The sequence below is a fragment of the Mytilus californianus genome, unplaced genomic scaffold (assembly GCF_021869535.1).
Source record: "Mytilus californianus isolate M0D057914Y unplaced genomic scaffold, xbMytCali1.0.p SCAF_1, whole genome shotgun sequence".
Taxonomy (NCBI): domain Eukaryota; kingdom Metazoa; phylum Mollusca; class Bivalvia; order Mytilida; family Mytilidae; genus Mytilus; species Mytilus californianus.
The window spans coordinates 56,668,287-56,683,702 of NW_026262581.1; the positions used below are offsets into that span (position 1 = coordinate 56,668,287).

A 15,416-nucleotide genomic window follows, 5' to 3' on the forward strand; every position below is an offset into this window, starting at 1 on the left:
TTTGTAATTTCTTTACTGATTTCGTAAGCGTACATGTAATCCTCGTCTACGGAGGACAGTCCCAGCAAAGTAGACAGCGAGCAATACACCTTAAAAACAAGAAATTGAAATTTATATGAATAAAAACAAAAAACATATTTTTATGAATATTTCTTATTTATGCCTATGGATATTTAAAAAAGTTTCATGCAAGGTATCAAAACCTTTCACGTTTTATAGAAGTTTCATTATAGAATAATTATTAATTTCCATAGCTCAATTAAACCAATATCATTTCGGTTAAAGAATTGGAATTCATGACTAGGGCCAGTATCAATATTACAATAAAGGCCGAGTGTGGATCAATATATACTTTTACATCCAAGGGTTATTCAACAAGCCCATCAAGTTCAACTTCATCACAGATGGTAATTATTAAGAATGAACTAGTAACGGTGTTGAAATTAAATATTCATGACCAATGCATAAGTAAAAACAAAAGCACATTTTTTATGGCTGTCCTTCATCTCACCCATTTATAAGCCTTCAATATTTGATTTGAATGGCCGCAAAATAAACAAACGACAAATAACTGAAATGTAGTGTATATACATGAGATATCAGTAAATATATATCGTTACAATTTAAAAAAAAACACACAAACAAAACCATATTAAATATCTTTCAAATGAAAAACAAAAAACATCCAAATTTGGACAAACATATACTATCATATGTAATCTGATTAAAATATGCTTCATATTAATTTAATTTTCATTCATTTGTTTTATTTTGTAATTTTGTTATTTTGTAACGACAGAAGGAACGTAATAAGGTATCCATTGTTATTAATTTTTTTTATTGTTTTGATATTTATTCTTTTTTCTGTTTGTTTTATTTTGTTATGTTTATTATTTTTTCTGTTTGTTTTATTTTGTTATGTTTATTATTTTGTCGATATAAGGAAGTTCCAACAATTCCAACCCTTCCTGCCCTTCCTCAAGAACTAGCAGACTTTGTGATGGGAGAGGAAACTGACGGTGGTATCAGCGATACTACTTTTCCAACTACACAAGGCATCATTGATGATCTTACCCGAATAATTAAACCACTGAAAAAGGAGGCAGAATGTCAAACCACAGGGTTCTCAAAGCAAGGATCTCCCATCACTACTTTAATTTTGTCAGCAGGATGTTCACTTCTTACAAAGTTGTATCTTAAAAATACAATGTCATATAATACAGTTTGTATAAAGAGAAATTTGTATTGTTAGATTAATATCGACCGCATGTTTTATAAAGCATCTGTTAACAGTTTGAAATCTCAAACTTTTTTTTAGTTATTAGAAAATTCATATCTACCTATCGTGTGGGTCCATAGATCCAGCACATGAACTTTCCCCAACATTCCGATCTTCATGAGCTGTTAATAGATCACAGACAATTTTGAGTTGCTCGTCTATAAACTGGTTTCTGAAAGAAAAAGAATATGATCACGTCCATTCTATGATTTCTACTTTTAAAAAAAGAGGGATATATATTATGGTACCAATGTAAGGCAGCCTGAAAATCTATGGCGATTTTTTAAATTTGATAATGTGATAAGTTCGTTTATGATTATCCATACCTACACTTCTTTCCTAACTGAAGTTTTTAGTTCAGCAAATGTTTAGTTATAAATGCTTATCCTTTCGTTTTTTCCTAACCCGTGGTGTTGTCTTATAATATAAGAATGAGCAGATGTTGTTTGATTGCAAATGGAAACAGTATCAATAGCAACGTTAAAATTAAGTGTCTGTAAGCAATTCTAGGCAAGCGTATCACCTTCAACAACGAGAAAACCCATACCATACAATAGATTATAAAAGGCCCCTACATGGAAAATATTAAACAATTTCTAAATCATATCAATTTATAAGAACTTTAAAAAAAATTAACTTATAGTTACCTAAATTTGCAAAAAGCAACATCCTCTTGTTGGAACAACGTTAAAATATCAGACACAGCTTTATCCTTGGATGCTTCATCATACTTGAACCAATGTTTTGGTGAAAACTTGTCCTCCAATTGCAACATACTGTTTGGGTTGGGTAACACATGAATCAGGTTTGTAATAACACTGCTTTCCGATTTGAAATCAGAAATAACTCGCCACTTTCTCTGTAATACCTGAAAATAATTAACACGAGTTAAGATCCCTCATTTTAAATCATATACATATATATATATATATATATATATAATGAAAATAAAAACTGAAGGAAACTTTTGATGTTTTCCGAACGTGTAATGTGTGTTCCTCTTTATTCGTATATGCACATATCTAACAGGCCTGTAAGTATATAAATAAAAGATCTATTATAATTGCATTGAGACAATTATCCACCAGAAAACAAACGCAGGAGACGGTACAGCTTATGTTTGTGCTTATTAATAGAATACATACCTGGTTGTTATCAAAGAAAGTAACAACATCCACGTCATTAGGACACTGTAGTGCTTCTTTGCTGTACTCTTTAATCCAGTTGTTGACTGTGGTATAACTACCAGATGGGTGTCCAATTGAATTCAAAACTACTGCAGCTTTGCTTCCAGTTATGCAGTAGGTTAAAAGACTCTGCATGAAGCTCAGTGGTGATATAAACATTGAGTTCCTCATATAGTTTATGTAGTCTATACATCTTGCGGTTTCCAAAGCTGAGTTTTTTTTCGATGGGACGTCGTCAATTATGCCGTCAAGAAAGGTTTTAAGGACATAATTTCTGCTGGACACATAATCTGAAAAAAAAATAAAATAGACCTTTACAAAACACGTGATTTGATGACAAGAATCATTTTCAAACGTATTGGTATATACCAGCGTCAAAGCTCCTCTTTCATCCGATTCATAAAAATGCAGAAATTAATCGTTCTACATTTGTCCTGAATTTTGCAAATTCTGAAAGTAGAACGCAAACCATATCTTAAATATTTCCCCAAAGAACGAGTTAGAGTTCAAGAATCTTACATGTTGACAATTTTAACAAATAACAAATAGATTATAGCGTTTTTTACATTTTTGTTCCTCCTCCAAATAAAGGGAGATAACTGTAATTGACAAATTAATACAAGTTAATCATATATTGATGAAGCTGATCTGCTTGAACGGTAACTATATTTTTGATTTTGTGAAACTAAATGATAAAAAAAAAGTTTTTTTTCTTATTTCATTCTATAAGCATTAATAAGACCTAGTATATATAACTATACTGCATTCATTACTTACCCGTCACGTTGAAAGACTCTAGGTATTCGTCATTTTTGAACTTTGCAGCAATATTCTTTGAGTCCTCATAGATAAGTTTGTTCTGGCATTTAGCCATTGTTTTGGAATTGAATTTTTCAATTTTGAAAGTTCTGAGATCCAATTAAGTTTAGAGGTTAATTTCTCCAATATAACTTTTTGTGAAATATGCCCTTTATAATCAATAATATCATTGATGTAAATAATACCATCTTTTATCCAATTAAGATAAACTAAACATTTTCCTTTAAATTTTATATTTTTGTTACCCCACAACATTTGCTGCCTAATATTTTTAAAGTTTGTGATTGGTGTGGTACTTGTTGGTGTATTATTTGCTTTGTACCAGCTCTTTAATATGTTCAAGTAAAATGAGGGTAATGTGTTACTTAAATTGGATATTGAGTTTATGTTGTCTGGCATCATATGAAATATAAGGTTATTTTTAACAAATTTGTTAAAATAATATGTTGGAATGACTTTCCAATTAGCAAATTCCTTTGAAGTTAATCGTTTAACCCATGAAATTTGTAATGCATTTAAGAAATTATCAATGTCTGTCATTTTCAGACCCCCATTTGTGTGATCTTTGCTAAGTGTTGAACGTTTAACTTTTTCTTGTTTATTGTTCCATATAAAATTATATATATTCTGTTTTAGATTTATTGAGTTTTAAACCAGAAAGTGTTCCGAATATTTCTATTAGGTTTAATGCTAGGCTAATTTCATTTTTAGAATTAAGAAAGAGAGTTGTCATCAGCCAAATGGGAAATTTTTAGACTATGCGTTTTTTCATCAAGTTTAATTTGAAAACCTTTAATGTTAGAATCTTGTCTTACTCTACAGGCCAGGATTTCAACTGCTATAACAAAAATTAGAGAACTTAATGGACATCGTTGTTTTATCCCACGGTGAAGACTGTAGGTTTCTGAGATCCAGCCGTTATTCGTCAGGCACCCTTTAGTATCATTATATAAAGTTTTAACCCATTTTAAGAAGGAGTGTGGTAATCCAAATTTTAATAAGGCTTCATACATGAAGGGCCATTCTTAAGAATCAAAGGCTTTGGAAAAGTCGATGAACAATAAAACTCCATCTATATGAAATTTTTCTGAGTAATCTATAATATCTTGAATCTGGCGAATGTTAAAACCTATGTAGCAATTTTTTATATAACCATTCTGATCACTATGAATAATTTTGGACAACACCACTTTTAACCGTTGCGCTAAGGCATAGGCCATAAGCTTAGTATCTACATTCAAGAAAGTTATTGGCCTGTAGTTATCTAATGATAATGGATCGGTTTTTTTTATATAAAAGGGAAACAACACCAATTTTTTGGAGAGTTGTCATTTCTTCTTTTTGATAACATGTATTAAATACTTTCACTGCAGATTCTTTTAGGTTTGACCAAAAAGTGCGGTAAAATTCTACACTTAGACCGTCTAGTCCAGGGGATTTATTCAGTTTCATATTGAATATAGCATTTGTGCATTCTTCTATTGTTAGGTTACCGCCCAATGGTTGACTATCATTATTGGATAGTGAGTGATCTATCTTTGTTTCGCTAATATATTTTTTTATTTCAGAAGGGTCTGGTTCAGTACTTTTATACAAGTTTTGGTAGTAATTTTTCCCAAGAATAAGTATATCTGATGCGTCTGTAACTATATTACCTTGATCATTTTAAGGGCAGAAATAGTTTTTTTTTGTTTGTCTTGATTTTTAAAGACCCAAAAAGTATTTTGTATGTTTTCCCCTTCTTCTGCCCATCTGACTCGGAACCTAATTTGTGCACCTCTAGTTTCCTTTATGTATAAATTTTGTAAATTGTTTTCTACATTATTTATTTCTATTTTATAATTTTCTGAATTACTTGATTTTTCATATAAGCATTTTAACTTGTTTTCTAAAATTTTTATTTCATTTTTACTTTCAGCAGCCTTTTGTTTGCAGTATGCAATGGTTACCTCCCTTACTTCAGTTTTGAAAATGTCCCAAGTAACTCTAGGATCATTATTTTTGGTGAGTATTTTTTCTTTATGGGTGTCTATAAGATTAATTATTATTTCTTTGTATTTTTCATCATTCATTATACTATTATTTATCTTAAAAAAACCTTTGCCTTTATTTTGAGCATTAAGTCTTATTTGTATTGAGATGGCTTGATGATCTGTATGTGAAATTAGTGCAGGTCTTATGTCTGCTGATATTATATGAGGTCTTATATCTGGGCTTATTAGAAAAAAATCAATTCTGCTTGCAAGATTTATATTGCTTTTTCTTCTCCAAGTAAACTGACTGGTGTTTTGATTTAGTTCTCTCCATATATCAATAAGTTTGTTTTTTTATTAGTTGTTTTAAACTATTAACAGGTTTATTTTGATTATTACATCTAATGCTTTTTCTATCATATGATGTTAAAGTTTCATTCATGTCACCCCATTATGATTATTCCTAAACGGTTATTATTAATGATATTATTTAATTTTTTGAAAAATGAGTTTCTGTTTTGACGAGTATTTGGAGCATTCACATTCAGTAGTGTAAAGATATTACCATCAAGTTCTATATTAACGAGTATTATTCTTCCATCATTATCTCTAATTTCATTGATAGTTTTATGTTTAATGTTTTCTTTGATTAGTATTGAGACCCCTCTTGATTGAGAATTTCCGAAACTGTGGTAAAATTTGCCTTTTATCTCATTGTTTATGACATCTTCATTTTTTCCAATAAAATGTGATTCTTGTATGAATAAAATATTACACTTTTGATTTTTGCACCATAGGTTTAGTCTTTCTCTTTTTTCTTTTTGCCCTAAGCCCTGACAGTTTAAGGAACATATATGTAGTTTTTCACTCATTATAGATGTAATTAATTATAATAAATATATGTTGTGCACAAAATTTTTTTTTTTTTTTTATCAAAATACAATCTATTAAACTAGAGCTTGACACTTTCTTTTTTGCATTGTTTATATACAATGTATGTTAGTATTCATTTCTATATTCCACATGTCTTTAAAAGTATACAATATAGACAATAGTTTTAGCATATCAAGTAGATAAGTTGAATACATATATAAAGTATGCAGATTAATTTCTGAATTACATAATATCATAACTTTAATAACAACAACTTCAATGACAATGAACATTATGTTGTATGCTACATAGTTATCGATATATATGGTATACTTTATTTTCCTGTTATTTTTAACCTGCTTGTGTTTGAAAGAAATTTTCAATCTTATTATTGTTACTTTTATTTTTATTTTCAGGTTAAATCTGTTGTTTGGCAGAGATATTGCATTGTGCATTTGCACTAATTTACTGTTTGGAGTTTCATGATACATACATGTAAATAGGAGCAATTTTAATTTAGTTTTGTGACGACTGTGATTTTGGATGTGAAGTAGAAGCATAATGCCACGAATGATATGACAACTTAACCATGTTAATTGGGTTTTCCTATTCTGTGTGCTCAATCAGTTTAGTGCGTTTTTGAATATCCAGTGAAAACTGACAAAGAATTGCACAAGAAGATGTAATATTCGTGCAATGTTTTACCTAAATTTGTTGGGATTTAATAGACATGATAGCCTTGGATTCATGACATTATTTAATTTGTGGTAGTGAGAAAATGTGTTGCTAGAATTTTTCTGCTCTAATCGGAATATCTTTGCATATGAAACTACTGATGTGTCATAACTTTTTATTGACATAAACCTCATGTTGAAATTTTCATTTACAAAACATTTGATAGATGTGTTCTAATTTTTAAGATAACTCCTAGCTAGTAGTTTGTTTTTCATAAAGTGCATTGTGACGTTTTAAAACAGTAATACCATTGATTAACAAGAATAAATGACATGTATATCTATAATTGTGTTTAACTCTTTCATTGGAATATGTATAATCTACTATTATACCATATCCGTTTTTTTGTTTATTTTTTATAATATAAGTAAAAAAACAAAAAAAGACAAAATAACATATATAAATTTGCATACACACATGATTATTTAAAAGATATTGGGGACTTTTGACAACAACAAAAAAAGGGGGGGATTTAAAACTACTGTTTAATTGTTTGTTTTAGTAAACTACATTAACTTGTATTGATGTTGACTTCCAATGAGTTAATGCCCTTTTGGTTTTTGAATAGGGACGGATCGTTCATGTACTTTATCAGTTGGTGTCGTTGCTTGACGCTTTTCACTGCGAGAGTCTGGTGTAGCAGCACTAAATTGAAACATCGTTGTCTGTTTGTTTGATTTTTTTCCGTTAACTGCTTCAGATTTTTTCTTTTTTTTTGTTGATTTTTTTTCTTTCTTGGGGTTTCCGTTTCATCCGAAATATTGTTGGTTTTATTTTCGAAGGAAAATGTTGATTTTGTAATTTTCTTCAGGGCCTTTCCTAGTACACTCGATACTTCTTGAGGATTTGAGTTTGTTGTAGTTAATTGTGAGGTGGCTTGTGTTCTAGTGTTGACTTCTTTAAGTTCGTCAATAGACTCAGTGTTTGATCCATCACTGTCTGTTTCACTTTCAGATAAGGTTTTGCTTTTGTTTTCGTTAGACATGTTGTTACTTTCCTCTTTGTGAACATCAAAGCTTGGACAATCTGCCTGCTTATGACCTGGGCACTTACACATCTTACAAACCCAATCGTTCTGACAATCCCGAAATTTGTGCCCATTTTGTAAGCATTTGTTGCAAATAAGGTTGTCATTTGATGATGGCATTTGGTCTTTATGGAAGACCATGGCTCTATATTTGCCTATTTTAATGGTTCTTGGTAGGGGTTTTTCTAATGGGTCACATGAAGAATGCGGTCGCCCGTTTGGCAATTTGTTAGCAACCCATCCACACGAAGCGTTTCTCTGAATATTTTGTGCACATTACAGTTGCCTTCATTTTCAATTGCTCTTAAGATCTGACCATCATCAGCTGAACAAGGGACGTCTTTTACTCGAACACGTAAGTAGAAGGGTGTAGAATATTCGCTTGTTCTTGGGTTACTACTGTATATGTTGATAAGCTTGCTACGTACACCAATGTTGTTAGTGACTAGAGTTTCTCTGTCAATATCAGAGTCTGGGTATATGCGCCACATACCTCTGACTGTAGACCTTTCAGGTGTCTCATTGGGATACAGGACTTAATGGATTTGTAAAGTTCGATGTGAGTAAGGTATTGGTCTTGACTTGGTCTCACATCGCCGAAGAGGTCGGTTTCCAAAATAAATACTGGTTTTACTGAACTGAGCGTTTCATCAGGATTGATAGAAGGCTCACCATTCAGATAGTTTTGAGGTATTAGACCTGCTTTAACGGCGTCTGTATAAGCCTTGGGTAAGTTTGTGTTATGACTGATGTCACTGCCATTTTGTTGTATACTTGCGGTTGCCATATTGTATTTATAGCAGCACGAAGATTTTGCACAGATCACAGATACAAATACGGAGAGTTTCTAAGTCTTTATTTGCACTTGCATCCTCACAATTTAATATTATAGGTCACTATACCTTGTTTTAACTAATAACTTCAGGCATTTTTGTAAATTGCACGGTGTTTCCAGCTAACTTTTCTTGCAGGCCTTGCCGGACGGCCATTTAATTTCCAGCGCCATATTTAAATTTTGACAAATAAAATTTTATTTTTTCAGACAGTAAGTCTCAGTCTTTTTGTGACTTATAAATAATTAAAATAAATAATTCAGACATCTTTATAATCATTTCGAACAGTTAAATAATTGTTTCCATTCTAGTTAAGTTTAAAATTTTTGACCACTTAGTATATAGTCTAGACCCCCCTCTCTTATTTTATTTTCTTGCTAAATCTATTTATCGCATATATATATAGTTTAATCAAACCTTTAAACACACTGTACTTGAGTTTCAACCAATATCCTGTGTTTGAAAGATAAAAGAAAATTTAGTCCTCTGTTCCCACAAAGGTTGATATATGTCTGAGAATAAAGTTGTAAAGTCAAGCAGAAACTTCAGAGTAAATAAGAGAGATATTCAGGATAAAACAGCCCAAAGCCAACCCATAATTATATCTGATAGTAAAGGCAACTACATAAAGAGAGCTATTACAACTGAAGACTTCCTAAATATAAAATTTATCACAAAAAAAGGACAAAAAGTACAGCAAACTATTGATTGGGCCGAAAAAGAATTACCATCTATCTGTCATCAACACAAGAACATCACATTTTATATTTGGCTAGGAATCTGTAATTTAACCGAACTTAACAAAAATACCAGATACATCTCTCTTGTGAACCAAAACGATTCAAACGTCCGATATCTAAGAAGAAAATTTATTGAACTTAAGGCTGTCATCACCAAAATAAAACCAAAATCAGAAATCATCTTCTTAGAAGTACCGCCATACTCTATTCAGTGCTGGAACAGATCACAAGGCCACAAAAACCCGGACATTTTCAGTGAAGACGATCAAACACTTCAAAACCAGTTATATCAATTAAACACCTTCATCCAAGAAATAAACCAATCTGCAGAAAAATCACCAAAATTTGATCTAGACATTCGAAAAACATCTAAAAGAAAAGGCGGTACTGACGAATACTACAACTTTAATCGATACAAAACTGACGGTGTACATCCAAACTCTTTATTAGCGAAGCTCTGGATGAGAAGAATAGCGACTAAAATTCTCCACCAATGTTATAGATAGATATCATCAATACAGTAGAATAGAATACTATATACATATATATATAAACTTTATAACAACCATATTTAATATCATTCATATATAGAAATATAACAGCTTTTATATAACCCTAGTCCATAGTGTATAACTAACATATATAGAGATATATATCTACATACTCATTAAACCCTGACATCAGAAGATATAATAGTTAACTGGAAAATTCTTATTTGAGCAAGCTTTTAGTGGGGACGCCCCGCTGAATGCACATTAATCTACATAGAACTTCCTCGTTAAAAGATAAATATCTAAAGTGAAAAATGAGTATCCAGACTAGAACATCAGCCATAACCAAGAGCAAACCTCAGCCCTATACACCAGCTAAATATGAAAACTTTAGTATCAATAAAACCAGGGCCTTGGACAAAAAGCTAGAAGAATGTAATAGAACAATGGACATACAAATTGAGCAGAAACATCAAAACTACATCCTAGAGCTATCGGCAGCTGCTTATGAAATTATAAAGGGGAATAGACATATACTTTGAACAACACTCTACATACAAGCTCTTGCCAAAACACCAGCATGATAATCAAGGGCTATGCATCAGAACATCACATTCGGTCAGAAATAGAAGTAGTAACAGACAACTCTATCGTATCAATTTATTCCATACTACATCAAAGGTAGAGATTAATGGCCAAGGTATGGAACACTTCCTGACACACATTGAAGATATAAAAGAAAAAATGAAATCAAGAGGGAACTATAAGATATATAACAAACAGATAGAGGAACAGATAAACATAATCAAGAGAAATGAAGCCGATATAGAAATAAGAGCAAAACAGAAAGAGTCACTTGTAAAAACAACAGCTCATCAGCCTAAAACCAACCACAGTAATAGAATACTAGTATCCAAAGGGGCAGAATGTATACAAAATACTGACGAAGAACTTCTAAGTAACTGGATAAGTAACTGGAATAGAGCCATTGAATGGTCAGAAGATGAACCAACACCAAGTCCGGATATAAGTGCAGTCAGTATGTCTTCTATACATAACTACTGTGCCATATGCAATCAGACAGCACAACCAGAAATATCCATAGACTGTATTGCATGCGGCCAACTGTTTCATTATACATGTGAAAACATTGATCCTGTAAGGATAAGCCAAACTGAAGAAGAACAGTATTCATGTAGGAGCTGCTCTATTATGGACATGGACATGGTTAATATATCAATGAGAAGCAATAACACAATTATAGATTCAGAAGAAACAATACCAAAAGTAAGTCTAGAAGAACAAGGCTCGACAGAGGAATATAGTGAAATGGCCCATATAGTTAAAAACGTGCCAGACAATACATCTAAAGACTGTCCAACTAGAAATGACGTTACGAAGGAAGAAGCAGGAAATGCAAACACAGAAGAATTAGAAATGAACAAAATGGCTACATACAAACAGCCTAACCAAATATTACAGAATGGAAGAAATGAACAAATAGAAAATGTAGATGAGCCAAAAAACATGAAAGCAAAACCGAAAAGGCAATATAAGTGCAAAAATATAAATGAAACTACTCAACAGCTGGAAGATCAATTAGCACAATGCAAAGCAAGACTAGTCATAATGGAAGATACAAATAGAGACTATAGAAATACAATCAATCTACTTAGGATGCAAACAGAAGAAAGCACCATTGACAAAGGTAATTTAAAATTCTATCAACCAAATTGTAACTGTAGCAACAACTCGCAGGAGCAGACTATAAACAAAGTAGATATGATGCTGAACAACTTCAGGCTAGAAATGGAAAATAGAGACCTAAGAATTAAACATCAAATGGAAATGAATGAATTAAGAAATAAACTGCAAATAATGGAACTACAGAAAGAACTAAGAATGTGGCAAAAACCAGGAAGTCATGAATATTATCCTTATAACCAGAATATGGATAATACTATGAACACAAACCAACACCAAATGAGTGATCAGCATACTGGCATACAGCTAACAAATCAGCAATCCAGGATTCCTAATCAAGCCAATCCACTATTCATGAATCATTTGGCACCTCCACACTATAGCCAGATACCAACAGAGCAGAGCAGAATAAACCATGGCCATATACAAGCGCCAATGTACCACAATAGCAGAATACAGGTTATACCTGCAAATGGCCAAAGCAGCCACTATTACACTGGTTATAGAGGTATACCAACTGGCAGTATCAACACTAACATGATACAAAATGCACATTTATACAGACAGCAATATAGGATAGCTCCACAACCTATACCACAAAATATAAATTACCACCAAGGATATAGTCAACAACAGACAAACAGAAAGGAACAAAGTCAAAGAAACATCAATAAAAGATTCTATGAACAAAGAACAAACATGCCAGTAATAGCTAAACAAAGTCAGGCAGAAGAAATTGAAAGACAAAATCAACTACAACAACAAACAAATCAGGCTGATAATATCAACCAAGTAGATAAAGAACCAACAGAAGAAGCTAGAATGAACATTAATCTTACAAATTCAGCTGCTTTGACTACCGCGAAAAATGATGAAGATAAAACCCATACAGAAGTAAACCATCAAGTAGAAGTCACTTCCAGAACTGGTCTTATAACAACGGCTTCTAGTGGGGACGCCCCGCTGGAAGCGGACTGCCATCAGAAGTTTCCCTCTCAAAGGGGGGCTAATGTTGGTGGTCCTAAGCATCTAAAGGGACTAGTTCAGGCTGACAATCTGGAAACAAAAGAAGATGGGAATAGAAAGAAACCAAATCATTTTTTAGGCAGCGGCAGACCAAACAAGATAAAAGGGAGGATATCATTATAGGTACACTCAATGTACAAAATGTGAAGTCAAACGCTCTCTATATCAAAAACTTGTTAAGGGATGTACAGGTGTTATGCATTCAAGAACACTGGCTCTTCAATGCGGAAAAGAAAATCATAGCTGAAGTTGCTGAAAATAGCGGATACATAGCTAAAAGCGTTGATGATAATGACGACCCTGATTTCAACGTATCAATGAAAAGAGGATATGGTGGAGTAGCCATAATCTGGAAAAAAGAAATTAATGAAAATGTAAAGGAACTGATAGACGGTGGAAATAGAATACAAGCCATACATATTCAACAAGGAGACAAACCAATATGTCTTATAAATGTATATATGCCATCAGATAACAAAAATGCAGATATCGAATACAAAGACACTTTGGCTCAAATTGATGAAATGATAGAGAAATATAAAGATACACACGAAATTATAGTATGTGGAGACATGAACGGGTCACTCCATAGAAGCTCTACACCTCATGATAAAATTCTACAAACTTTCTGCATGGAAAAATGTATAGGAAATACTGAGAAATGCCCATTAAAAGAAACATTTTATCACCAGAATGGGAAATCGAAAGGACAAATTGATTACTTCCTCTTCAAAAGTAACTCAGAAATAATAAATAAAAACAAATTGATGTCCTTGACACTGACCCAGAGAATACCTCGGACCATGTACCTGTTATTCTGACACTGAATAGCCAACTGAAAAAAGTAAGGGAAAAAGCAACAACTATCATAGCAAAACCTAAATGGACTGACTGTGACCATCAAATTTATAAGGAAATCATCAATAAAGATCTACCAAACCTCATGCAAAAATCAAAAGGAATCATTGAGCAAGATATAAGAAATCTAGAAAAATTGCTACATAAAGCCGGAGAAGTGGCAATCCCAAAGTATAGAAGAAAAATCAAAACTAAATCAAAGGGAAAGGCGATATGGAATGAACAAATAGAAAAGGCATCAAAGCAATCAAAAAATGCATATAAAGTATGGAGGCAAAATGGAGCACCCCAAGAAAGAAGTAACGAGCTCAAAATCAAAATGACAGCTGCAAAAAGAATACTTCGAAAAGCACAAAGACAAGCTTATGCCTCTCAGAGAGAATCAACAGCGGGAAAAATTATGAAAGCTTCAAATGCAGACACAACACTATTTTACTAGCTTATTAACATGCAAAGAAAAACACCACTTACTAACACCAAGATACTGAAACTGAATGAAAAGACTGCAGAAGATGGACCAAGCATAATGAACATTTGGCAAGAACATTTCCAACAACTAGCTACGCCAACATTAGAAGAAAATTTTGACACTGAAAAGCTAGAGCTTGTAGAAATACAAAACAATATTATAGAATCCATAGAAAGGGAAAAAGGTCAAGGCATTGATCATGTCAATGTAAAGGAGGTTAATAAAGCTATAGAAAAACGTAAAGCAGGAAAAGCACCAGATGAGGATGGAATTTCGGCAGAACACTACAAATATGGGATGGATGAGTTAACTCCCTTTATAGTACATTTGCTAAATTTAATTTTAACATATCTGGATGTACCAATCTTCCTAAAGACAGGGATTCTTACACCAATCCTAAAGAAAGAAAAAGACAAAACATTACCATCTACCTATAGAGGAATAATTGTGACTAAAACCTTTGCAAAAATATTACAAAGTATACTGAAGGATAGAGTTGACTCTGTATTTAATAACATATAAAACTCTTTGCAAAGAGGCTTTACAGAAGGAGTATCATCACTATGCGCAGCTTTCCTCACATCAGAAGCAATCGAAGAAAGTAAGAAATAAAAGATACTGATGATTTTAATAACTCTCGATGCAGAAAAAGCATTTGACAAACTAAACCATGAAATACTATTCAACAAGTTGTACCATTATGGAATAAAAGGAAAACTCTGGATACTACTGAGAAACTTGTATAAAGGCATGAGCATTAAGGTTAAATGGGAAGGTCAATATACAGAATATGTAATGGTGTTACAAGGAATTCAACAAGGTGCAAAACTATCTACAACGCTATATAAATGCTACAACAACGTCATACTGGAAAGCATTTTTAAAAGTGGACTTGGAGCATGTATTGGTAATATACAAGTCCCTGCACCCACATGTGACGATGACATAACCTAACTAAATGTATTCTGTTCTATTGTCATCAGTGTTGATTTGACTTACTTCCACAGATGTACCAGGTTCTTTGATTTTTGTTTGTTTGGGAAATAAATAAAAAAAAAATAGATTGAAAAACGCCCATTTGACGTCGTGTGCTACAATATACAAGTCTGGAACTTCTCACGCACAAGTGTGTTTTTTTCAATCTTGATTCTTCCATTATAATAGAAAATGAAGGGATATTGAGTAAATGTACATCGGGATGGGACAATATCACATGCAATGCAAATCATAACACAAATGGTCAAGGAATAAGGCTTTTATTTCTGCTCCTCATATATGTATTTTTACGCCTAAAGCAAAGTCCATTATTTTGAACAGTTTACACCGTTGTAATGGTAATGGTTTCCTCACTCTTAATTGAAGACCCTTGGGTTTCACAGTCTATTAATAAAAAACCCATACT

At 32.4% G+C, this 15,416-nt stretch overlaps 1 protein-coding gene across 1 annotated transcript; it reads right to left on the reverse strand.

The window, feature by feature from the left end:
• Positions 1–1,116: 1,116 nt before the first annotated feature.
• LOC127724024 (uncharacterized) lies at positions 1,117–3,324 on the reverse strand (the record flags this gene model as incomplete). The annotated part of the gene is made up of 5 exons (XM_052230813.1): positions 3,244–3,324; positions 2,425–2,756; positions 1,927–2,147; positions 1,341–1,451; positions 1,117–1,195 (listed from the first exon to the last, which is right to left on the reverse strand). Coding segments are annotated over exons 2-5 (624 nt in total), but the record flags the coding sequence as incomplete, so codon positions are not given.
• Positions 3,325–15,416: the final 12,092 nt, after the last annotated feature.